We start from the raw sequence: 27,446 nt of genomic DNA, 5'->3' as shown, positions 1-27,446 counted from the left end.
TTCAACATCATGGTAGATTTTATTTGTTCTTTTAGGAACATATGGAAACAAGTGCTCATATTCAGTTAATAGCAGTTTAGTTTATTCTTCTCATGTTGCTGCAGATGTGAAATTTTTCTGGTCCAGATTATTCATAATTTCTGAATTCTGAATTTTATGGGCAAAGATGACACTATTCCATCTGTCACAAGTCCTGAAACTAAGTCTGATGACAAATTTACACAGTGAAGAGGAACATTAACAGAGCCACACTCTCCTCCCTGAAGAAAAAAACACTTATTAAAAGAAGACTTCTCAGAAAAAAAGCAATGTACCTGACAATTAAAGTCTGAGAAGCTCCCGTGTCCCATAATATTTTACTAGGGTTAGGATTGGGAGAATCAGCATTTAGTGATATAGATCCTTTCAACATGAATTGTTGATAATTCTCCATAATAAAATCAGACTGGAGTTTGCTTGACCCAACAAATGTATTGCAATACATGACCATGACCTCTTAGAAATAAGAGCATTTGGAATAGGTCTGTCTTGATTCTGTGGACGTTCCCTTTCTTCTTTTCTTCTTGCAGTGGGTACACATAGGAAGAGATAATGATATTTGATCATTCATATCAGAAACCTGATTCCTAAATGTGCCAGTTTTAAATTTGGAAATGCAACTGTACTCGTATAAGACTTGTATTTTTATTTTAACCAGAAGAATGTTGAGTGGAAGACTCAGTATGAAAAGAAACTTTATGAGCTAAGGAATACTTGCCAGCTATACAAGCAGCATTTGCTAAAGTTTCGATCTTATGATCATCAAGGTAGGTCTCAATATCACTGGGTGTAATTCTTGAATTCTTCAACTAATATGAGTTTTCTGAGATTTTCATTATCTTGACCATCAGTCTTGGCCAAGAACCACATAGTAACTGGTCTTTTTCTCAAACAAATGAGTTTGTCCAGTTTCTTTTTTATAGTTCCTAAGCTTTTGTTGATAAGCCTCATATACCACCTCATAACCCTTCAGGATACATTCCTTGACCAACTCAACCCTTCAAGATATACCTTGACCAACTCATAACCCTTCAAGATACATTCCTTAACTAGATCATGCTCATCACTTTGCTGTACTGACAGGGAAGTGTAGATGTCACAACCCAGTGGTCTTTTGGAGTGGCAAAATCAAATCTGCAGAAATCAACAGAGGCACTTGAAAAGTGCAGACATCAAAGTAATGAAATTATTGGTAAGAAAGGAAGACTTGTGGATGACTGACAAGTAGAATTCAGTGTTCCATTGGGATTGTTATTTTTGTACGAGTAATTATAATCATGATGCTATGATGGACCCTCATTAATTGCTTTAAATGACCACTCCTTGGCTCTCCACACTGCATTGTGTTCTAGACTAAACGAACTGGGACTACATTCTTCATTACCTAAATGTAAACATTCTTTCAAAGCTGGTCGGCGTAGAACAGGAAGAATTCCAGTTACCTCCCTTATGCCCTTTCCAGCTCAACAGTTTAAAAATTTGACCGTTAATCTAGATGACCTAATTAAAATTCCTATTAAATTGTCAACCTTTGTGTCAACTATCCAAGAGATACCTCTGCATATTGCATTATTCAATGCCCAATCAGTAGGACCACCGGAATAGCGCACAGAAATAGTTAATTTTATCAATGACCAAGAATATCACGGAGGTGGAATTGCTGTCATCACAAAGAACTCCAAGATCAAATGTATTAACCACACCACAACATTCAATTTCGACCACACATCGTTTGAATTAGCCCAAACCACACTCATACTGGAGCAAATGTCAGTCCATTTTTTCTGCCTATACCGCCCTCCTAGTATATAAAACAACTTGACTGAATCTCTCTTTTTGGAGCAGTTTCCAAATCTCCTGGAGTATGTAAATTTGATAGGTGGCAACCTGACTATTCTTGGAGATTTCAACTTTCACTTTGATTGTCCTGGAAACCCAAACACATCAAAACTCCTTGATTCCATTAATATTTTCAACCTCAAACAGTCAGTTAACCAACCCATCCATAAAAACATGGTCACATTTTAGACTGGATTCTTAATAGACCTGATGATAATATTCTATGTTCCTCCCTGGTATCTCACAAGCTTGCATCAGATCACCTCTGCATTATATGCCATCTTGACATATCAGTCCCTAACCATCCACCTTTGTTTGCTACTAAGAGAAACCTCCGTATGATAAATAGAACCGAAATAATGCACGATATCCAAGCAAACCTAACAACTTGCTTCCCTCCTACAGCAGAACAACTCAATAACTGCCTGCGTTCATTGCTCTACAAACATGTCCCAGCTACCAAGTGTAGAGTACAAACCATCAGAGATAAGCTTGACACCACAATTTCAATTGACTCATCGTCACCATACAGTTGGGATACAGAATTTGAGCGGCAGCCATTAGCAGCATTTGAACCTGTCTCTATGGATTTTGTACGTACAATCCTGATAAAGAGTGCACCAAAGTCATGTGAACTTGATCCAATTCCAACATCACTGCTGCTTGAGTGCTTAGATCCAGTATTGCCTTCACTTCATGTTATTAATACCTCTCTCTCATCTAGGGAATTCCCATAATTTTTCAAAACTGCCATTGTAAAGCCTTTGCTGAAGAAACCAACACTAGACCATAACGATTTAAAGAACTACTGCAGAGTTTCTAATCTCCCATTCATATCAAAAGTCTTAGACAAGGTTGTTCTATCCCAGCTTGTATCTCATCTGAATTCAAACAGTCTTTTTAGCATATCGCCCTTGCCACAGTACTAAAACTACTCTTCTAAAATTAGTTAATGACATTCTCTCTGCTGTGGATAGTGCAAAGATTATAGTCCTCACCCTCATTTGATTTGTCTGCAGCATTTGACACAATATATTATAATATATTACTTCACCATCTCCAGCATGTGTTGGGTATTCACAATACGACCTTATTGTGGTTCAAGTCCTACTTGGTCAACAGGACACAAATTGTATCTGCAAATGGAATACACTCTAGCCCAGTTAATCTATGTTGTGGTGTTACACAGGGGTCTGTTCTTGGACCTGTTCTCTTCATTCTGTACACTCAGTCGCTCTCAAGTGTCAGATCATCATCCAGTGTCTCACCAATTGTACGCTGATGACACCCAAATATACAAATCTAGCCACCCAACTGAAGTTGATGCTACCATCCAGGGTGTAGAGAGATGCATTTCTGATGTAAAATCATGGTTTACATGTAACAAGCTGCAGATGAATGATGATGAAACTGAGGCCATTCTTATCACAACAAAAAGACTTTTCTCATTTACATCCTTTACCTCAAACAATAAATGTCAGCAACACCAACATTAAATTCACACAATCAATTACTCTGGACAGTACTCTCACATTGCACCAACATGTCATAAATATATGCAAGGCTGCATATCTTGAGCTGAGATGCATCAAGCTCCATCCGCAAATATCTTTCAGTTAATGCCATTAAAACACTTGTGTGTTCATTAGTACTTTCAAGACTGGACTATTGGAACTGAATTATGTCTGGTTCATCTTAATATCTACTGCAGAAACTTCAAAATGTTCAAAACACAGCTGCTCGGATCATACTTAGAGCACCATGATCAGAGCACACACACGCTGCTCTGTACCCAACACAGGCTATCCATTCAATCCAGAATCAAACAAAATTTGTTCTCTGTGCTACATTTCACTGATTGACTCCAGTCCAACATACCTATCCAACATCACCTATGTGTACACACCAGCAAGATACTTACGCTCCTCTTCTGACAATCATATACTCATTATTCCAAGTATGAAAACAAAGTCATATGGACAGCGTTCTTTTGCATACCAGGACCCAGCAATGTCGAATGAATTGCCCACGGAACTTAGACACAAACACAGTGATCCCATTCAAGAGTGCTCTTAAACCTCACTTATTTCAACTGCAAGAACAAACTTACAGACCTAATATTGTTTCCTACTTTAAATATTTTCAGGATGTTTTTTTTTTGTTTTCTAATTTCATGGTGTTTTATTTTTGTAATCATATCATTATAAATGTATTTTATGTTATAGGTGTTGTCTAATGTTGTAAAGCACTTAGAGCTTCTAAAGATCAGGCACTATACTAAAGTCCTCATTATTATTATTATTATTATTATGATGATGATTTCAGTGCTTTTCATTACCATGATAACAGTTTTCTACCAAGACATTGCATAATATTTAAATAGAGCTGATTAAAGTTGGATGATTGGTCTTCTTAATCTAAGAAATCTGCCATTGCTACTTTAACTTCCATGCTGTGTTATTCATCATGTTTGCTATGTGGATGCTTTGGTATTTTGCTGTATAGTTTTTCTTGTTGTTGTTGTGGGGTTTAATGCCATTTTTCAGCACACAATAGGCTATACATGATGGCCAGTATTAATGGTGGAAGAAGAACCAGGGGAAACCTCCTGGAAAGAACCACCAACCCATGAAAAGCTATTGGCAGGCTTTATCACATACACACATTTGCTGAATCTGAGACTCGAACTGGCACAGACAGAGGTGAAATGGCAGTGATCTGTAACTGAGAGCGCTTTAGACCACTTGACCACTCAGGGCCCCCTGCTGTATAGCTACAAAATAGTTCTGCATTTTTTGGTCTTTGTTTTTTCTATAAAAAAAAATTATTTTTAAATTCCCAAAACTACAGTTCATTCAGATGAGAATAAAAGATACAGTACTGTAGATTTGACATATGTACTCCCAAGACTGCTTAGAAAGGCTGTTCTAATACATTTTCATGCCAATACTCTAATAGAATTTGTAAATGGAGTGCATTTTCTTTTCTTTCTTTTTTCTTTCATATTCTGCTACATTTAGTGATATTGAGTTTGTTAGAAAAATCGCTGATAATGACTAATAAATGATATGGCCTCTGTTATATGGTGTAGGCAGTGAAAATAAAGGTAATCAAGAACAAATAGAAGTATTTGATCTGAGCAAAAGCATGCTTTTGTTAGGTTGGGGAAGGTAAGTCAACAAAGGTTATATTTGTTTAGCAATTTACATCAATTTCATCTGAAATTTCTTCATAAAATATTCCTCTTTTTCCCCATTTTTCCTTGTATTTTTTAAAAGGCTAACTCTTCATTATCTTTCCTTGTTAACAGTTGTTTGTTGGAAAGACTGTAAAGATCACCATCATCTTTTTTTTACACCACAGAAGTCACCTATGCCAGTTGACTTGGCTTTTGTTGATTGTTATTACATTAAGAATCATTCTCATTTCATAACCTTTGTGAAGTCTCCTCTGCATGGTACATTTACAAAGAATAAATAGTTCTGGGGAAAAAAATGCCCTAGTAAAATTTACTTGAATTACCTCCCTTCCCAATGGATTTTGGCTTGTGCAAATGGTGTTTCATCATGACATAAAAATATGTTGGTCATGTATGTTGGAATACCTACGGCACATTGTGTAGAAGAGGTGTTTAATTTCTAAAGCATGATTTTGAAAAATCTGATAATATAGCGTTCTCATCAATACAGTGCAAAGGATACTTGACCCAGTAAATGGAAGACATAATTTTACAGGGGAGGTAAATCTTACAGAAAATGAAACATTTAATTTTTTTCCGCATGCAAAGGTTATTATCAATGTTCATGTAATATTTCAGCTTTATCAAACAGAGGATTTGAGGACCATTGTGAAAAGTTGCTATAAACATATGGGTAGAGAAGAGCTGTTACAGATATGTCATACTTCAAAGGCTGCAGCCCCTGTCCGAAAAAAACAGGTAACAATAAAAGCAAGCTATATATCTCAGTGGCCATATATTTATTATGGAATATGCAAAATTGTGCACAATATCAAAATTTTGTTGTCTTGAAGCTACATTAACTCTAGATTTTGTATATTCATATTTTGTATGGAATTTTGTTTGTTGACAAATCCCACACAAATATGTTTCTTAGAAGACAGTAATGGTGTGTTAAAAATTAGTTGTATGAAAAATTACACAAATATAAACATTTCAGCCTGTGTTTATGTATACAGAGAGAGATTGAGATCACCTACTGCACATGTTTTCGTATTATGATAAGACCAGCCTAACACATTTATGACTATAAGGTGTTGAATATAAGTTAATTATGACCAAAAATATCCATGCTAAACATTTGCCGAATTTAGTACGAATGGGGGTGAGTTATCATTTCGCATTTGGCTTACCCCAATTTTCTGCGCTCCATTCCCCTTTCACTCTTAACATGATTTAACCATTTCTCACACCCAAACCAATCTGAATGCCACCACCTCATTTCAGTGCAAGTGATGTTGTGATTCCTCTATTGTTACTGTATTTCAAGTGTTTTGATGCCCCTACGATATCTGCATACAAGTACAACTGCATACATGCTAACCATTATATTTTTGGCATTATCATTATGCTTTTTCCACCAAATTAAGTTTTAAGCTCGCCTGTGTATGGATTACACTTTTGGGGTTCATTAAACAATTAATTAAAAGTTGTTTTTGTTATTTTTATCATCTTTTTAATTCTACTTGAATAAATTAGAGAATATTCTTGAATGGATGACTGCTGCATAAGAATAGTGCAAACTTTCCTTATTTGCTTTTTATAGCAACTGTATATGACTCATTTCCAAGAAAACATGGGGTTTCTTCAAATATGAACATTGGCTCACATATTTTTAATATTGATCAGCTAAGTTGTTGGCAGGTCAGTCTATACTTTTAAAGAAAATGGTGCCAGATGTTGCTTTACAATGTGTATTGTGGATGTTATATGCTGGAAAATGCTAGAGCAGATGGATTTTTTAAAACTTGAAAATGGGAGATCAGAAAAAAAGGACAGATCAACACCACTTTGCAAACTTTAAAAGAAGAATATGAGAGTAAAGTAATATGGCAATCATAGCATGTGATCATGCTCATTGCAGAATTCCAGTTCATGATCATTCAGCGAAAGTTACACTTGTAGACTAGTTAGAAAGTTAGTGGAGATTATAAATAATTTTCAGTATATTTTTTGTTTTTTATTCTGGTCCTAATCTATATGGATTTTGCTCTTTATTACAACAACTTTGATTAGCAGCAAAACCAGGTTAGTATATGCTGTAATTCTGGGATGTAATGACACTTTTTACACCCATGTTACACTGTTTTGCCACTTACAATAGCAATAATTACACTTATATCTTGCGAAGGGGGGCATGTATGCATCTGGATTCCCCTGTTAAACATATATTTTGCATGGTCAGTTCATAGCACTATCCACTGGAAATATCCCTTTTAGTAAAAAAATCTTAAGTTTTTATGATGTCCTTGCATTTTCAAGATGAGAGCACATTGAATATTTAATGAAAATGCACAAGGCTTCTGCTATCATTACATGTTGCTTATGGAATCCAAACTATTGTTTGATATTTGACAATTCAATGTAAATCACAATAATTTCAATAATGGTGAAAAAAACTTTTATAAAACAAGAAGAGAATTAAACAAACCCAATAGCCTATGCAGTAATGACCTTGATTACTGATTTTAAAGCCCAACATTGAGAGGAATTCTTTCTATATTACACTAGACTGGGATTCTGCTGGAAGAATATTTCTGTTTATGATTTGATTCTTAAGAATAACAATTACTAAATATGTGTGTGTTTTTCCCAGCCAAGTGTAGTGGGATACTGTTCACTGGACATGTGTTGAATCTGTGAAAAAGAAAAACATCCTAATGTTGCTAGTGCTTCACCACACTGCTGTCTTCCTTCAACAGATCTTTTTTGTTAAAGTACATGTAGTATCATCTCTATATACTATTTACATGCTCGTAACCCTCACTCCCCTTAAGAATTTGATTTCTGAATGGAAATCTTAGGTTACCATGCTGTATTCCCCAGCCCCCTTTAGGGATTTGGATTCTGCCCATAGGGGTCAGACTGTGGAAGTGGATCAGATTGGTATCTGGTACCCCACTTCCCAATTATCACAGTGAATCCTTACAGGATGTGGGGCCCGCCACCACAGAGGCCTTGGTCCTTTATGCACCCATGGGTTCCTGGATCCTACTCTCACAGTAGAGGTGATGCTCGTGTCTTGAGATCACCTCCTCGCCAGGTGGCATTAACCCAGAAGGTTAGAGGTGCTACATCATCCAGGGCAGACAGAAAATCTCATCTCCCTTCTGTAACTCGTTGAGGTAGAAGCAGTGCCACTTATGCCTCCTATCAGGCCCTCTTTTTCCTCTTGGTTAGATGAGGGGGTCTGGTCCTTTGATGAGGTGGTAAATATTGTTTACTTCTTCTTACCTCCAGACTTTTGCCCAAAGCCACCTGTTGCACATTCCTTGATGATCCTTTCCATTTTGGAAAAGATCTCAGGTGCAACCTTAACCAGACCTCTTGTTTCATCCTCATTCCTCCCCAAACTGAGGAAATCTCAGATGTTCTCAGCAGCTCATGTTGCTCAACAGTGTCAAGGATGGCCCCTCTCTCAGTGTTAAGGCCCATAGTCTATACGCCAGTTACCAAGTACATTCCTCAAAGTGGCCTACTAAAACCTCCCTTGTTGGATGCAAGTTTGGCCAGATTGAGTGTTTCAACTGGAGCAAGGGTATGTCTTTCCATCAAGGTAATTGATGCCATGGAATGAAGTCTAGTTAGTCATAACCATTGCTTCACATGCTAACATTTTGCAGTTAATTTGTTTAGCTTGCTGAGAGAAGTCTCCATGAATCCAAATTCTTAACAGTGCATGATGGAAGCAGTGGACAAGACATCACAGCATGTACATCGGCATTATTGTCTGAATATCTTCACATTTGCTGTGACATTGTATTTGACTCCTCTAAAGTCATTCTTAACCACAATATAATCTGCTCTGTTGGAAGCCAAGACTATATTTAGTGGACTCTTCGCTACCATGGCTTCTCAAAATTTGCTGATTCATCGACATTGACCCTTCACAACTGCTTTTAGCCTATCGGTATCCAAAATATCCCTGTTGGTGCTGGCCTAGGCCTCTATTTGAGGTTTAATCAAGCATCAGTCCAGTTTAGTGAAAGGTGCAGTCCAATTTTGCAGAAAGTGTAGTTGAGAAGGTTCTGAATGATCAGTCTCATGCATTCATTTCCTTATGCTTTCTGGTTACCAAGAAAGGCAGAATGTTTCACATCATGTTCAATCTCTTCCCTTTAAACAGTTTTCTTCCAGAGGAACCTTTCAAGAAGAGGACTACCTCTTCAATTTTTGTCAGATTGGTTAGTATCCATTAACCTTCAGGATGTATGTTTGCACATCCCAATGTTTCTTCCACACCACAAATACCTTCAGTTTTTCAATTGTCTTCTTCACCCGGAGTCTTTGCCAGAGTTATGAGAGTGGTAGCAGCCTACCTCTGAAAACTGTGACTACTGATTCTCCAGTATTTTGACAACTGGCTAATGCACAATGTTTAAGTTCAGTCCCTCCATCATGATCTGTTCTGTTGTTTGTCTGCAGTAACTAGGTTGAGTCTTCTACCCAACTTCAAAAAGATAGAACTTATTCTGTAGAAAGACATCATTTACACGGGAATTAACTTCCCCACAAACCAGAATTTTGTCCATGTTCCTCTCGATTGGATAGATCAAATTCTGGCACTCTTGGAGGTTCTAATGTGCACCATTGCAGACTTGGTACCTCTCAGATATCATCTTGCATTGTTGGAAACCACACATAGATTCTCTATCAGCCCTGATCTCTGTAGAACCAGTTTTCATCACCACTAGATCTGGTGGATGAATCAGGGAGGGGATGATTCCTGACTGGAGTCACTATGCATACACCCAACCCCTCAATCATCTGTTCTTCAATGCATCAGATTTCATTTGGGGCTCTCGTTTAGAGCATGTGGGCTTAAATTCCTCAGGGTCTTTGGCCAATTGTCCCTCCACATCAGTAATTGACAAAAAATAACAGCATTGCTTGTATTGCATGTTTGCTTTAACAGAGTAAGGAGTGTCATGGTCTCCTAATAAAACACATTCGATAATGCTTTTATCCTATGACTCTTTGCGTGAAGGTCTGGAACTTTTTATCAGACAACATCAACCTGAGTTCACAACATTTCAAGAAACTAGAATCTATTAGTGGAGTGGCCTTGTCGATGCTCTGTAACATAATCACTTTTCACTCTGGGGAGGAAACCGCTGATTGACCTATTTGAACCAGGCTCAACGACAGACTTCCTTTCTATGTTTCTCCAGTCCCAGAACAGAGATCATGGATGGTGGATGTCTTCAGCCTCCAGTGGGATTGGCTTTTTACATATACCTTCCCACCATTCTGATTGCTACCTTGAGTTCTGTGAAAAGTCAGAAAATTCCACTGCACAAGTCATTCTTATCACCCCATCAGGGTCCTAATAATCATGGTTGAACCATCTTCTAGACCTGTTGATCGATCGAACCAGTTCTCTTCCTCACAAGTAAGTCTGTTTTTGTGTATATAGTAATTTTAGTCAAATTCGTTGTGTTTTATGATATATTCAATTATTTTCAGGGTATTCCAGACAATATAGCTGTACCTAGTCCTAGTGGATGTCCATCAGGTATGGCAAACTTTTTATCTCTATATTTTATTTTGTTGAGCCAATTTTTAGTTTATGCTTTCCCAAGTTAGTGATTTTCTAATTTTTGGGTGCTGAATTGTCAGTTGCATCCATTACATACTGTTTGTCTTGGAGTGTTTCTTATGCCAAAAATTTATTTAAAATTTAATGAAAAAAAAATAGAAAAGTCTTTCATTCTCTAACTGCATAATAGAAATTGGGTATAATTCCACAAAAAGCATTCTGGCATGTACAAATGATGCAGATCGTAATGATGTGTAGTGTTGTATTTAGGATCCCAAAGGCAGGGGACATTGTATCCCAATGTCCTCCAGAATATAGGGGCATAGAATTTCAAAGCAGTGAGGAAAACTGCTTACTAGATGCTGTGTTGTACATAATACACTTTAAGTGATCCGAAAAGCATGTATCTTGTTTGCTTCAAGAGTTTTGCCAGCTGAACTTTCTCATCTCCACCATGCTTTAATTTTGTCCATGACTCAGCCAGGGTTCAAATCTGCAACCTCCCACATCTGAGGCGGATGCTTTAACCATCTAGGTTACCAGTCTTTTATTTTCAGAGCATAACTAAAAAATCATTCAAGATAAAATACAGCTCATGCATTTTATCAAAACACACACATTACTATTGGGATTTAATTCCCTCCACTTTCTGCAATGGAGCAATAAATGCAGATCACCAGTGTTAAAGCAGACTCACTGATGGAAATTCCACCATTGAGGGTTTAATCAACATTACTGATGACACGACTGCTCCGGTGGCCTAGTGGTTCGAGCGTCTGCCTTGGATGTGGGAGATACGGGTTTGAACCCCAGCCGAGTCATGCCAAAGACTTAAAAAATGGTACTAACAGCTGCCTCACTTGGAGCTCAGCATTAAGAGGTTAGTGTTTGGACTGGTTGGCCTGGTGTCAGGATAATGTGACTGGGTGGGACATCATGCTACATGTCTGCGGCAGGATGCCCCAGTGATAGACATCACTATAAACTGTCACACTGCAGACATCGTAGTGATATCACTGAAAAATTGTTAAAGCTTTGTTAAAAATCTAAATCACACACACACTGATGACACAGTCAGTGAATGAAAATCACGAATGGTAAGACTGATTTACAATCAGATTCATTTGCAACACTTCAACTTTATTCAAAGAAATCTGAACAAACTTGCACACTGACTTGATGAGAGACACCCTTGTTGAGCTTCTCTTGAACTGTAAATTTATCCTATTGTTTAACTCATTAATCCTAAGGTATGAACAATTAAATTCCAGATGGCAATCACTTTTATTCTGACTGCATGTATACTGTAAGTGAAAGGCTCATTTAATCTATGCGGTCAGCTTATTTTGTTTTCAGCTGGGGTAAAAAAAAAATTGTTCTTTCATTCATCAGGCGAAACAAATTGTTTCAGGTGATCAAAAAAGGAATGGCATAGTGTCCTTTTTTGTATAACAAATCCAAGGAAGACAGTTTTCAGGCATTGCCCCCTCCATTTAGATAATTAAATTATTTATCTCTCTACTAAAGTCTTGACTTCAGCATTGGTTCTGCAGAAATCAAGGCAGTGGCAATTGTCAGCGCTGCATGTATATTTCATTTGTTTTTGTATGCCTCCCTTTTGTCCATGTTTGAAGGTGAATTGAATTTTTGCCTACATTACTTTTTCATGATTTTAACTAGTTCAACTGTTAATGGAAATTATTAGTTTTCCAGAACATTCTTTTGTGACTTAAATCAAGTGAAATAATTATAACTAGATGTAAGGTAAACAATTATTCATTCCTATTTTAAGATCAGGCTCTGGAGTCATTTACAGTTCTGTTCAGATTTAATTTCAGAGGAATTATTTATTTAAATTATTCATTGGAATTACGTAGTGTTCATTGACTTTTTGGACTTAAACTTTACTTTGGGATCATTGAGAACTCATTGAAATACAGTCTGGATTATATGATAGTGGTGCAACACGAGAGCAGCAGAGAGGGTGAACAGACCACTTGCTTTAAAATTCATTTACAAAAAACAAAAAATGAAAAATATAAGGTCAATAACACAAAACCGAAGCCTCTAACCAAAACCGAGAGTTTCTCTAATTGGGTTAGTTTATTTTGTTACTCTATCTTTGTCGTTCGTGTTTTTCTAAATTTATCTATGTTTTATTTACCCAGTGGGACACTTTTTTGTGGTTGCACCCTATCTGCTGCAATATTGTGTGAGTAATTAAATCATTATATCAATAATGGAATCGCGCACAGCTAGATTAGCTCAAGAGCGATTAGAGGCAATTAAAAAATATATTCCAGTCCATGATTCTGTCAGACAAAAATTACAAGCGCGTCAGGAGTCTCCGGTGGAATTTGCAGAAGGTGCCGAACAAATATTTAAACCAATTGTCAAACCAACCAAGAAAATTGTTACAGCAACTGAGGCAGCTCAAAAAGCTCTTGAGACATTGCCTATTGATATTACTGGCCATTTTCAAGCAGCTCAACCACCACCCCAGCAACCTCCTCAACCACAACCTGAACTCCCAAAAGCTAGAACCATGATAATAGATAAATTTACAACTGAAGGTATTGCTGCTATTCATAACCCAGACCAATTACATAATATTGCTGCATTTGGATATCATAATAGAGATAAGTATGCAAAACTTGAATGTGTTAGAACTCCAAAATCTGCCGATTGGATTAGAGGTGTATATCGCATTGCTACTAATACTCTGCAAATTGGAGCAGAAGCAGGTTTAATAATTTTAATATTTAAACCAGACAGTAGATGAGTATATTAAACAAACAAAACAGGAAAGGAGACAAAGAGAAGAAGAAATGAAGCAGCAAATAGAAAAAGAAAAAGCAGAATGGAAATCAGCCTCAAGAAAATGGAAGAAAAAAGCATATATAAAACAACAAGTGAGGAAAAACGAGAACCTGCAGCAGAAGAAATAACTGATGAAACTTATAAATATTTTGGTTTAAATATTGGAAGTGGTCTTATTACTCCATGTCCAAATAATATCCTTGCCGATGTTGAATGACTAGAAATTCTGATTGGCGGAAAACATGCCAGTAATAATTCCCCAGAAATCATTAATGAAGCAGCTGATATTTGTCAATGATTGTTTACAGGCTGTATCATTGACATTAATATTTATTGGTCACTTATTGATGAAATCATTGATAATTACCACAGTGATTGAGGGTATACAATTAGATCAGTGACAAGAAAATAAGATGATCACACATAATGCTCAACATGGACCTGTAATGGTCAGAATAATAAATTTGCGATTAATTACCAACATACAAAAGTTACCTATGGAGATGGAGATGTTGTTCAGGGTCTGTTTTAGAAGGATAGCCCATAAAAGCAGTACTGATTGCAAAACAACTGGGAATGAAAGCTATTGACGTTGTTCGTGATAAAGGTATTGGTGATATTGCTAGTAAAGCATTCTGGGCAATCAAGGATAGACTAGCATGATTAATATGAAGAAAACCTCAGCCAGTCAAATCACCCAGCACTGAAGTGATGCCTGCAATGTCAGTAAAATAATAAATCAAGCTGCAAATCAAAAACTAGCAGCGTTGGCTGATGTACCCATGTGAGAAAAAGAAAAAAATATAACAATAAGTTTAATAGCAGGAAGTGATCTTCGTGGTAGACGGTAACAATTATAACAAAATGTTTAAACGTGTATACGATCTAGTGTTTGACATGGACGTACCAATTCTCAAAGATCAGTATTATTCCTATAACACACACGTACCTAATATATGTGAACGAATCGAATCACAGGTTCAAGATACAAGTAGACATTTTTTACCTGCTGAAGCATTAATTGAAGTAGACTTTTGAAAGCAGATGATACAGCATACAGACTTTCAGATCGACCTGGTTTTGTTAACATTGGTATTATGGCATTATTTAATAGTGCCATACATTATTGACGGAAAAAATATTGAATCATGCCTGGAAAATGTCGATGTTGCTTTGAGGATACTGGGCCTGGCAAGATACAGCGATGATTACTTGATGTCAGCTGGTCCGTCAATGATGTTTGCAAAGGATACCACTGACCAGCCCGAGAGAGCAACGTGAGACAAAATGAAGTTGGGACGCAGTTGCATCAATGAATGACAATTTCAACTTAGGATTCGCAGCACGCAGACAAATGTTACATGAAGAAGAAACTTTTTCATGTGTGATTCCACTATCACATATATTTGGATTCTGTAGATATGTCAGAAAAGTTTATTTGGAGCTAAACACACTGTGGTACTTGTAAGAAAAGCCACTGACAATGTTGCAATCTGGCGACACAACTCAGTTGATGCAGATAAAGTAATACTAACAAAACTTTCACTGTGGATGCCATTAATGACTCCATCGATCGACGAAGAATGACGGTTATTTTCTTTCACGGATCAAGATGGTAAATCAACATTATCATGGTTGACAGTGACCAGCAGATAGCATTACAACAGGGGCTGTCAGCACCACGACATATATTAATTGCATTTCAGGAAAATGCCAGAGTAGAATTGCAGGAACGAAATCAAATGTTGTTTGACATGCTTGGGGTTAGTGAAGTTTCTTTGAGGATAAATGAATATCAAGAACCTTCTGAAGAAGTTTTGCTAAATTTTGATCAGAATCAGATTGCACGTGCTTATCATCGGTTGGTAACATTCATGGAGTGTGATCAGAAATGTGGATTCTGTTTTGCAGATATCTCAGCGGGATTTTACAATGCTATATCCAATCTATTACTTTTCGTTGGAACATTTAGATTTATTCAGGCAATCTGTTGTTGATATACACTTCTGAGCTTGTGAAGCTCAACTGCTTGCTGGTGGTTATAGAGCAATCACTGTTATACTCTTAGATAAAACAATGCTGCTTGAAGGTATTGGTGGACAAATGAGAATTATTGATATCCCAGTAGATAACATGTAATTGGATCATGAGCTATCAGTAATTAAATCACTCGTGATATTATTATGTCATATCATCATGTTAGTGTTACTCTGACTCCTGGTCAGGGGCCCCGAGTGGCCGAGTGGTCTGCGTGGGTTTGAGTCTCAGATTTGGCTAATGTGGTTATGTGAGAAAGCTTGCATGTAGCTTCTCGTGGGTCGGTGGTTCTTTCCGGGCTTTTCCGGGTTCTTCCTCCACTCTTAATACTGGCTGCCATGTATAGCCTATCATGTGCTGACAAATGGTGTTAAACCCTACAACAACAACGACTCCTGGTCAGATAAAAAAGCTATAATCAGTATCAGAAGAGAACTGTGGAATAAAAATATCACTAGAAAAGAACAGACCGCAGGTGGTCAGAACGTCAACTCAAACAAATCAGTGAAGCCAAACTATCAAATACCAGAGTATAACTTAATCTTTCTGCAGGCGCCATTAAAGACATTGCTAAGACGGGTGGTATATTTCCACTTTTTGCAGCTATACCAGCGTTTGATATACAATCAGGCACATGAATGGCAATCCAAACTGAAAAAATGTCGCTGACGAGTATACAGTAAAAGTAACAAAATATTGCAGAAGTGTTGTTGTTGACATAATTGTTTTATTCGGTGTCTGCTGTTATTGCTGGAACAGGTGTATTGCTATCAACAATAACAATGACATCACCAGCAGTTGTAACAATTTATCAGCTGTAACAACAATTGCTGGTCTTCTTGATATCATCACAAAAAAAATATGTACAAATACAAAATTACATGAGTATATAATAAAATTACATCGATGCTGGCATCTTCTAAGTTATTTTCGTTCTTATCGGGTCTTGACAATGGAATAAGATCAGATTTTGAATTTATACAGATGATTGGAATTTACAAAGATGTAATGACTGTGATAGATTCTGTGTCTGATTTAAATAATAATAATTATAATGTCAACCCCAAACAAGTTATTACAGCAGATTGTCATTAATACAACTCAATAAAAATTAACGACGATATTAGAAATTCATTTTTTTCTGAATTTAGTGTTAACTTTCCAACTGCAAATCCAGCAAAAGAAAAAAGTGCTAGCACAATTACGAGTATACTACAGCTAGCCAAATATCAGATCAAATCATTTGATGGATTGCCATTAAATAATTGTATTTGCAAATAAAAATAAAGATGATGGATCTCCCGATTGGCAAGTTGTTGGAATTCACACGGGCCATTATCAGATTGAACAAATCAATGATGAAATTCTGCACAGAATTAAATCTATTACTGGAAGAGAATCTTAAAAAAGCTATCACTGTTCACAAACCAACATTATCGGTGGTGATAGATATTTATTTGCTAGATTATGATGAATAGCTGAAGCAGATTTAATAAAATTTTATATTACCAGAATTTGAAACTGATAAACTAAAAATATCAATGATCTTATCAATGAAAACTTTCCTAAATTACTCGAGTCATGGAGAAAAATAGCCCCACCAGCAAGTATTCTCAAACATAACAATAATCCATATGGTAGTGGCAGGCATATTTCACCAGGAATTGTAATATAACATCAACGATCGCAGTTAATCCTGTATGTGATGCAATTGATGTCAGCTATCAAATCGATCTTGAAAAAAATCAAATCAGGCTCAGTAAGGATTTATTCTGTATACATTTATGCCTCAAGTACCTCCTGGGTATTTGATTTTTACAAGACTCCTATCAGCCTGGTCTATTTGCAGTGTCATAATCCACTATTATCAAGGATACATTTCAAACTTACTGACCAATCCAGACACTTGCTTCATCATCATCATCATCTTTATTTCCTTCCATGGAAGATTACATGATATAAGAATAAATCATCTGAATACAATCAATAAATATTTTTTTTAAAAAAATTTTTAAAAAAAATTCTATATTAGAATACAAATTCTTACACAATATCAATCAACAAAGTGTTCGTAAACTCATAAGTTGCAAGTTTCAGTACCTTATTTACAGAAGATAGCTGCACACTGCATGACAAAGTATGCTGCATACAGGACGAATAGCTTGGAGTTTTCTTTGTCGATTACTCCTGATGGTAACCTTTTACCTAAAAGATATTGTAGTTGCAGCTCATCTTCTGCATTAAATAACGTAATGTGCAGGCTCAGGGGAAATTGATCAGTAAGGAAATCCCAGAAAGAATTTCGAAAGTTCGACATATAAGGACAACTAACACAACAATGAAGTATCAAGTCTGTATAAACATTCCCACATCTAATACACATATCAAGCTGTGTTTGTGGAACAGCAGCCCATAGTTTAGCTACATATGTAAATACCTTAGTGTGTTGTCTGGTTTTAGCCGACTGCCACACTGAGGCAGGTCGTAAGTATTTGTGTATTGAAGAGAATCTATCAAAATCTGCTTGATTAGACATACGAACTCTCCAGAGGCTATTTTCAAGACCAACAATTTTTGACCTTACAATTTCTTTCCAATTATGTTTATCTGGAATTTCAGAATGATGTAAATAATCAGTTAGATACCCGAGCAAGTCAAACTTCTTTGAGGTATAATATAAATTTGAAATTAACCTGCAGCTTGACATGCATCCGCTCAGAATGAAGTGAAATAACGCAACGTTAAACACATGTTTAGTATGTACATTGTTAGGCATCAAACACAATCTGTGTAAAAACATCAATTTTCTTCTATCAATTTCGGACTGCGCTGATGTCCATCCTAGCGTTCCCAGGGCAATGTCTGATCTTGTATGTATTGGAAAACCTTGTAAATGTTTGGCAAAATACCTCAGAGTTTTATCCAATAAAGCGAGGTCACTTTTTGAAATGTTACACCATAATTCACTTTCATAAAACATTGAAGGGAAAATTACCTTTTTAATTACATTTGCAGCAACCAAAGGATTTAAACCATTCGGTTTAATGCCAATACCAAACAGACTGTGAAAAGATTTTTTCCCTTTCTTGCATGCATCGAGTATTGCGTCATGTGACGTCAGCTTTGAGTTAATCCGGTGACCCAGGTGTGTTGCCGAATCGGTAACCGGTAAACATGACGGGCCAAGATACCATTTCATATTGATATAATTCTTGTATTGGGGCCCGAAAATGATAATGTATGACTTTGTAACACTAAGCTCGAATCGCCACTTATTACTGTAGTCATATGCTATATCTAACAGCTTTTGTAGATTGCTAGGATATATAGCCAGAAGTTTTGATTTGAGACAGGAAAATATGAATATAAATTTGTGAGATCATATATCTTCATGTTAGACCTATTCCATAATCAGGATAAATAAAATATGTGACTTTTTTTTTTTTCCTGATTCCATCAGATTTAGGTATATGATCTTCAAAAATAACGAAAATCAATCAGGTTTTATAATTGATGGGGTAAATTGTTACTCAATATAACAAAAATTAGATTTTATAATTGATGTGTATATTACCCATAATGTTTAAGATAATTAGTCAATTTCATTAAATATTCTATGTTCAGAAATTTTATTATTGGTTTTATTGTTATAAATATTATTTCAGAATATCAAACAATTTCGACAAATTGACGGTTATATTATGCAAATTAGGTCAAACACAGAAAAATGAAAAATTACATAATAAATTCATCCTTGAATTTGTAAAGGAACAAATAAATATAACAATTTTAGTTTTTACTGATTCTCATCCAGATTTTTGGTAAATGGTATTTAAAAGCATGAAATCAGTTATATTTTATAATTTGATGGGTTGAATGTTTCTTTAAATAACAAAAATTAGATTTTATAATTTGATTGTGTTAATGGTACTTAAAATAATAAAAATCTCATCAAAAACAGAAAATTACATAAAAATATTATCAGAATTGAAATTATCAGAATAAATATTATAATCTTGTTCTTCACTGATTCATTAATTTGATTGGGTAAATGGTACTTAAAATCATGAAAATCAGTAAGGTTTTAGATTTTGATCGGGTTAATGGTACTTAAAATCATTAAAATCCTATTAAAAACAGATAATTACATGATAAATATTATCAAAATAAATATTATTATTATTAATGATCTTTGCAAATCTGTTAAGTTGCTGATTCTCGAAGGGTCAAACCTCTTGCGCTTTTCTAATTGATTTTGATGATTTGTTGATAAATTTTCATGAAACAGTCTGTAGTAATTTTTTTTTTAATTATTTAATTCTGATTAAATTTCAACTGAAAAAAAGGGAACAAAATTAACAAAATTATCAATAAATCCTAAAATCACTTAGAGAACTGTGTGAAGTTTGATCCTTTGAGAATCAGTAATTTAAAGATTATCTACTAACAAATCGACTAATATCAATGGAAAAACGAGAAATATTGACAAAATTTCATCAGAATCTCAGATTTTTATAAGAAAATCAGCATCATTAATAATAATTATCAGAATTAAAAAAATATTTTCAGAATCAGGATATTATTATCAGAATCAGAATAAATATTGTTATCAGAATAAATATTATCCCAATATAAATAAAAATATTATTCTTCACAATTTTTTTAATTGAATGGGGTTATATGGTACTTAAAGTCATAATTATAGGACTGATTTTATAATTTGATGGGGTTATATGGTACTGAAAGTCATAATTATAGGACTGATTTTATAATTTGATCGGGTTATATGGTACTTAATATCTTTGAAAACAGAAAATTACAGAATAAATATTATCAGAAATAAATCTGAATGAGAATAAAGATTATCAGAAATAAATCTGAATGAAAATAAAGATTATCAGAAATAAATCTATTTGTCATTTTACAATCCATTACACCAAAGTTAAAATACTCACCATAACTTTCACAATTGCTGACACTGCTTTCATTTTCACAATCAGTCATAATCCTTCTCGGTTGCCTCACATGTGTGTTCATAAATTTTTTTGTTTTGTATTCGTTAGCTAATTCTGATCTAATTTTTTCAATTGCGCATGAAAGTGAGACAAATTGTTCAACTTCTGTATCTTTGACCATATCCAAGGATTGGAACATAGCTTGTTGAATGAGTTTAATTAACCTATATTTTGCTGGTAGTGTATATCTATCTCCAGATTTTTACTGTTGTAATGATTCAAAATCACAAATAGTTCAGGATTTAGTTTGTCAGATATTTTTATATTTTCATGTTTTAATTTTTTGTTGCAGAAATAATAGCATTAATATTTTCATAGTTCATTATATTGTAAATATATATTTAAAATAAAAAATTATTACATATTATATATTATATTTACAGCATTATCTTAACTATAGTAGCAGATTTACAGTCTTAGTTCTAACGACTGCACAATATATATCAAGCTATTTACAGCATTATATTATATACAATTTTAGTTCTAAGGATGCCACAACCCTCATGTGAATCCCTAGATTGCCAAACGACATTCTAGTGGGTTCAGAGGATACATATATAATCTTAGTTCTAAGGATGGCACAATATTAACTTGGCAAACAGACAGCAGATCTGTCTGGATACCCTGAAAGATGATGGAGTACTTTTTTTCACTTAATTCTCACCACACTCTCTCTCTCTCTCTCTCTCTCTCTCCTCCTCCCCCCCCCCCCCCCCCCCCGCCCGTGCACACACACACCATGACGCATGAGATTGCATGAGTTCTGTAGGTATTATTCTTGTGTTCCAGATGTACCTTTTGTATTCTTGTGGTCCAGTGCTTTTATTAGTCCAATTGTCTGTCGATACTGTGCTTCTGTTTTCAATGCAAAACTCCAATGTTTCCTTAACATCAACTGTCCCAACCAAGCACTTGACCAAAAGAAATACACAAGCATTGAAATATATACTCATTTACAATACAGAAAATTGTACCATACATGACTATCAGTCTCACATAGTTACATGTATATTGTTTAGCAATTAATATATAGACATTAACATGATATGGGAGATTATTTGGGACTTACAATGACAGTACTTCTGTCGCAAATTATACATCAGAGAATACAGCTTTTTAGGGATTGGATGACCAGTAGTTTCCCTTATTTTATTTCCCAAAACAAAATTGTTATAGATCTACTTAGATTTTTATGGAGGATTGGAATTTATGTGTATAGAAGACAGGGCTCAAAATAAGCAGTAGTCCGCTAGCCCAAGGCTAGCAGATTTCCTGTCGGACTAGTAACTTTCGAAATGTTAATAGTCCAATGTGCTAGTAAGTTTCGGTTATTAATAGTCAGCGTTTGTTTACGCCATTCCCTAATAAATACTTGACTTAGCAGATGTTCTGTAGAATCAAAGCAGTGGCCATTGTAAACACAGTCATAAAGTATTAGCATGAGAAGATGAAGTCAATTTCTGCCTTGGAAAGGTGTATTTCTATAACAAGAATCAATTCAATTTTGTGCATTTCACTTAACAGCGCTAATTATGGTCTCGTCATTAACAAAGAAAGTTTGGTAATTTAATTGATCCTAATTAATCTGATAATGAAATAAATGAAAAAATGAATTATCACACTTTATTCACTCCACCACAGTAACAAACTACAAAGCGGTATACCACACAAAAGAACACTGCAAAAACTATTCAACGAAATTAGTTTGAACATTTTTTTTAAGGTTCTTTTTTGTGTGCTCGCTACCCAAATGCTCCAACAGTCACAAACAGGAAACTACATATTTTATATTTCCATTGAAATAATTATAAGAATTAGATCAATTTATTATGATTATGTTATTGACACGATTCCTTTCCATACAACTACTTTTTCTATGATGATAAGAATAGTTTTAATATTTTTCCCTTACAAGAATGAACAAATAATTGAATACATGTGGATATATCCAAGCAGAATGCTGTACATTTGTTGGGAATTAAAATCTCTGAGCATGGGCATCTAAGATTTGAAAATTTTCTGCCTTATTATTAATTCAACAATACATTGAGGTTCGATTAATTAGGAACAATTACCAAACTTATGACTTATGATACTGTAATTGAAGCTGTTAAATACAATGAGCCAAGTGTCAGATGGCTTAGTTTGATGGGAAGACACCTTTTCCAAGCTGAAACTAACACTATCTTTTGATGCTAATATTTTATAACAGTGTTTATAATAGCCACTGCTTTGATCATGCAGAACATCTGCTTAAGTTAAGTCTTTGTTAGGGAGAGGCCATTTAATTGTGGGAGGGGGCAAAGACGTATTTTGAAACGTGTTTCTTGCTCTGACTTTCTTGTATAAAGGACACTGTGCTATTCCTTTTCTTGCTTTAAATAATTCCAGTGATTAATAATTTTAATAAAGAAATCCACTCAGATCAAAAACTGAAAACAACATGAAGACTGATCCTGCTTCAGATATTAAGACAAGAATGAATAATACCAATGTGAACAAGATTATATTGCCCTCTGCTAGACTTTGGTTGCATTTACCTTTTTCTGAAAAATACTGTCAACTAACAGGCAGTTTTCATATGGAACCTTCTAATGTCAGAATCAAGACTGTATCTTTAACTCAAATGGAAATAAACATGTTTACTACTAATAATGATCAGAATTTAATCCACAATGATAGGAAAATATTAGCTGTGCATTATATAATCATTAAGAAAAACAAATAATAAAAATTAAATATACACAACACCACAACATAAGTTACTAATGAATATTGTGAGTCAATGTTTGTCATGTTGCATTCATATTGATGAGACTGAATGAGCTGGATTTACAGCATTTCACATCACGTTTTATAGGAATTATGACTCCTGAATGCCCATTTTCTCCAAACATGGATTTATCAGCAGAAATTCTTTTAGAGAGTAGGGTCCTCATGTTTTTGTCACTACTAGTTCCAGTTCATCTTGGGTTTTATCTAAATTTGATATGCAGCTTGATGTTGATAAGACTTTGGTCAGCAGTGTTATGTGTTAAAATTAAGTGGAGCAGTAAACCCTGATTGTGAGACCAACCCAATATTTCCACACGTTAATTGGGTATACATGCTGATATATATGAGACGTTAGTTAGTTCTCTGTGTCATTATCCAGCCAAGTTACACCCACTGCTTTCCTTCCAACAATAACTTCCTATTTTGGCAGAGTTCTGTGTATAATTGTATTGTGTACTTGACCTTGTCCAGAATCAAGTTCATTGTGTATCTGACAAGCAACTTTTAGTTTTGTATTGGTATTGGTGTGTGTTAGTGTGGCATGACAGGTTGTTATGCCATCAGTGTGGTAGGTGTGGGGTGGAGTGATTCCAGTTTTTGTATTTAAATTGTTATAGAAGTCCCACTCAGGCTTGATTTTGGCTGGAAGTTAAATTAGTGAAAGATAGATTTAGATCTCTGAGCCCCCAGTCAGCAATGCTGATGGCTAAATTATTGAATATACAAAAAAGGGAAATTCAGCAAATAACAATTAAGTAATAATTCAGTAGTTAAGTGCTCAAATTTCCCACTCTCCTTCCATTCAACCCTGTGATAGCCTATTGCATCATTTGATTACTAATGTGAGATAGCTGTCCACCTGTCTTTGTAACCTACTCATCTGTGTATTCTTCTCTCCTATTCATCCAATTCCTTCTCTTCCTCTCAATTTACTCAAAATTCCTTCTCCTTGACTTCTCTATACTCCTCCTCCTTCTCCACTTTCTCCTCCTCAACTCTTTTCTCCTCTTCCTCCTTGACTGTCTCCCCAACTTGTCAACTCTGACTGCTCTGCTAGTCTCACTTCCATCTCCCTCTTAAAGACTCAAGACTTAACTGAACCGGAAGTTCTGTCCCCAAAAAGGCTTCCTGTGAAAACACAAGGACGGTACAATATTTTCCTTAACCCTCTCATCTCACACTACACCCAGCCTATCATCAGATAACAGCTATTAAATTTCTTCGGGCACACATTCATTCAAATTGAAATACTCGTACGTTCTTGTATGATAAAACATCATAATAAAAGCACTGTATTAATTACTTCTGATACATACATCAATAAATTGCATCACATCAGTACATATTCCTAATCCCATTATATTAAACAATATCACAGCAATCAGATGCATTTCCTTACAACTCATACAAAGTACCCAGATATTTAGATACTCATGCTCTTATATCTCCATCCATACATCCATATTAACTAATCTTACAGACTTTAGCCACTTTACAAATTCACAATTGAAGCAAGTGTAAAATCTAACATATCACATGAATAAATGCACTAGTTTACTACAAAGTAACCGATTAGCAAATTACAAATTAATTCTGACCACAAGTTTGCAATCTGCATAATTCTCTACATAATACTCAAACTCTTTGTCTCAAATAGGCATGTAAATTAAACAGTACAAAGGTAACTCTATGTACTAAACAATCCTCATAATTAAGTGTACATACTACACATAATTACAATTGCAATGACATAATATTCTGCAAAACTTGAGTAAATAACTTACTGACCTTTACGAAGCTTTGTTTTTTCCTTAGAATCTCCTAAGTTTTACCACCAAATTACAGGTGACTCTCTTGGAGTAACCCTTTATTGCTAAGCAATCTTCCAAGGTGAAACTAAATTTTCACTTGCTAGTTAGAAGTTATAATTCAGATTGAAATTGTTATCACACCCTACGTCTCGATCCCGATTGGATATCGCTTTGACCCCATCCAATCAAACTTGGTGGACAATGTCCTTCTCGCTGTCTTTCCATGTGTGGATGGATTTAGTACCCACCCTGTTTCCTCGCGGTTCTTCTGATCTTTGTAACACATAGGTGGGAAGTTGCTCGATCTAATGCCTGTGCCGATTCCAGTTGCTGGGTTGTCTCTCTGATCATGGTAACCTTGCATAAGAGATTAACTCTAGCCTGCGACAATGTTTGGACATCAAAACATGGCTTGTAATAATACCTTAGTTTATACACGACATACAAACTGGGGCTGAGCAAACATGACAGTTGGTTGTTTTTGTCCATGAGTATATGGAATGTATAATAGTATTTTGTACTTGACCGTGTCCAGAATCAAGTACATTGTGTACCTGACACAGAACTTTTAGTTTTCCATTGGTATTGGTGTTAGTTGGTTATTTTTATCCATGAGTATATGGTATGTATAATTGTATTTTGTACTTGACCTTGTACAAAATCAAGTTCATTGTGTACCTGACAAGCAACTTTTAGTTTTGTAAATAGAACACATAGCTATTTTTAGACTAAGTATCAGATTATTATTAATATATACATTTATTTGGGGCTGGGTTTAGTACATTGGTATTCCCCCATAATAAATCTGGTCTGCCTGAAATTTACCACTTTTTTTAAAATGTATTGACAGATTTTATCTTGCTAACAACTTGGAAATTCTAGAACAGAAAATGTCTTTAAGTGACAGACTGTTTACAGAAAATGGTGGTTGCAACTTAACTAAAGATGGGTTTATAATATTGTTTACTTGAAAAATTACTTATTCTTGCTTTAACATCTAAGCAGAATCATTCTTACTGTTATATTCAGTATTTGATTTGGGTGGAATTATTTATTCAAATTTTTATTATCTGAAAATACAAAGTGCTCATCTATAATATTCTTGGACTCGAACATTAGTTGGGAATTATAATGGTTTCAGACAAGGACATATTGGATTATATTATTTTGATTAATTGGAAGACTTTTAGCACATCTCACTTAGCAACTAGTTCATTAGTAAATGCAAGGCTACAGGCACATCAACACATTCAGTGCTGGATCTTATTTCAAACACCACTGGAATTTAATTAAAACGTTATTCATTAGGACTGGAGATTGAAATTTTTGGACTATTGGGGATTTAATTCACAGTACTGTAAGCTCTTTTTAAATTTTCACTTTGTATTCTAGGGAAATAAATTATTTGTTGAATTTTACCAAATTTGTTGGTCATTACTTTAAAAAAAACTATATAGTCATAATAATACAAGTACAGTTAAATGACTTCTAAAATTATTTTAACAGAATTTGACCAAATTTGGCATTAAACATACTGGCATGAATGGCTTTCATATTTTAATAAATTATGCCAATCCTCTATTAAATAAAGCTTGTATTAGAAAGATAGAAGAAGAAAAAACACAAATGTATGACTTATTCTGAAAAACAACTCAACACAATTTGACCCAATTTGACAGCTATACTGGGATGAAAAGTAATAGACCAAGTTAATGTTAATAAACAGACTGTCATGAATTGAACATATTACATGATGATTTCAGTGATTTTTCAGGATTTTCATAGAGAGGGACAGTAAATTCTGCAAAGGGTGGGGGGGGGGGAATTGGTTCATTTTTTGCACAAGACCAGAATTGAAGATTAGATTGCTCGTATGTTTCAGTAAATGTGTATGTGTTGAATAACTTTAATGAGTAAAGATCAAACTTACTGTTGTTTATTTTTCATCATTGGCACAGTGGCAGTAATTATGTTATCACAATTGAACTATGTTGTTTTGGCAGTAATTGTGTTATCACAATGGCATGATTTAGTTTTGACAGCAGTTTTGTGTTATCACAACAGCATTATGTAGTTTTGGCATCAGTTGTGTTGTCAAAATGGCATTTCATAGTTTTGGCAGCAATTGTGTTGTCACAATGTCACTTTGTAGTTTTGACTGCAATTGTGTTATCATAATGGCATTATGTAGTTTGGGCAGCAATTGTGTTGTCACAATGGCACCTTGTAGTTTTGCAGCAACTTTGTTATCACAATGCCACCTTGTAGTTTTTGCAGCAAATGCATTATCACACTGGCACTTTGTAGTTTTGGCAGCAATTGTGTTATCACAA

The 27,446-nt window shown here is 35.0% G+C and overlaps 1 protein-coding gene across 2 annotated transcripts in view; it reads left to right on the top strand.

Annotated features, from left to right (window-relative positions):
- The window catches only part of LOC149788478 (uncharacterized), a 57,509-nt gene that overhangs the window by 14,879 nt on the left and 15,184 nt on the right, over window positions 1-27,446 (top strand). For both annotated transcript variants that reach the window (XM_089974464.1, XM_089974465.1), the window contains 2 exons: window positions 5,696-5,815; window positions 10,583-10,631. In XM_089974464.1, the coding sequence (XP_089830590.1) occupies window positions 5,696-5,815; window positions 10,583-10,631 (169 nt within the window). The remainder of the gene's footprint in view (window positions 1-5,695; window positions 5,816-10,582; window positions 10,632-27,446) is intronic.

This window comes from Sinohyriopsis cumingii, chromosome 11, assembly GCF_028554795.1.
Source record: "Sinohyriopsis cumingii isolate HCF-2022 chromosome 11, ASM2855479v2, whole genome shotgun sequence".
Classification (NCBI taxonomy): Eukaryota; Metazoa; Mollusca; class Bivalvia; order Unionida; family Unionidae; genus Sinohyriopsis; species Sinohyriopsis cumingii.
The sequence above is the reverse complement of the archived record's forward strand: the minus strand, read 5'-3'. Positions and strand labels throughout refer to the sequence as shown.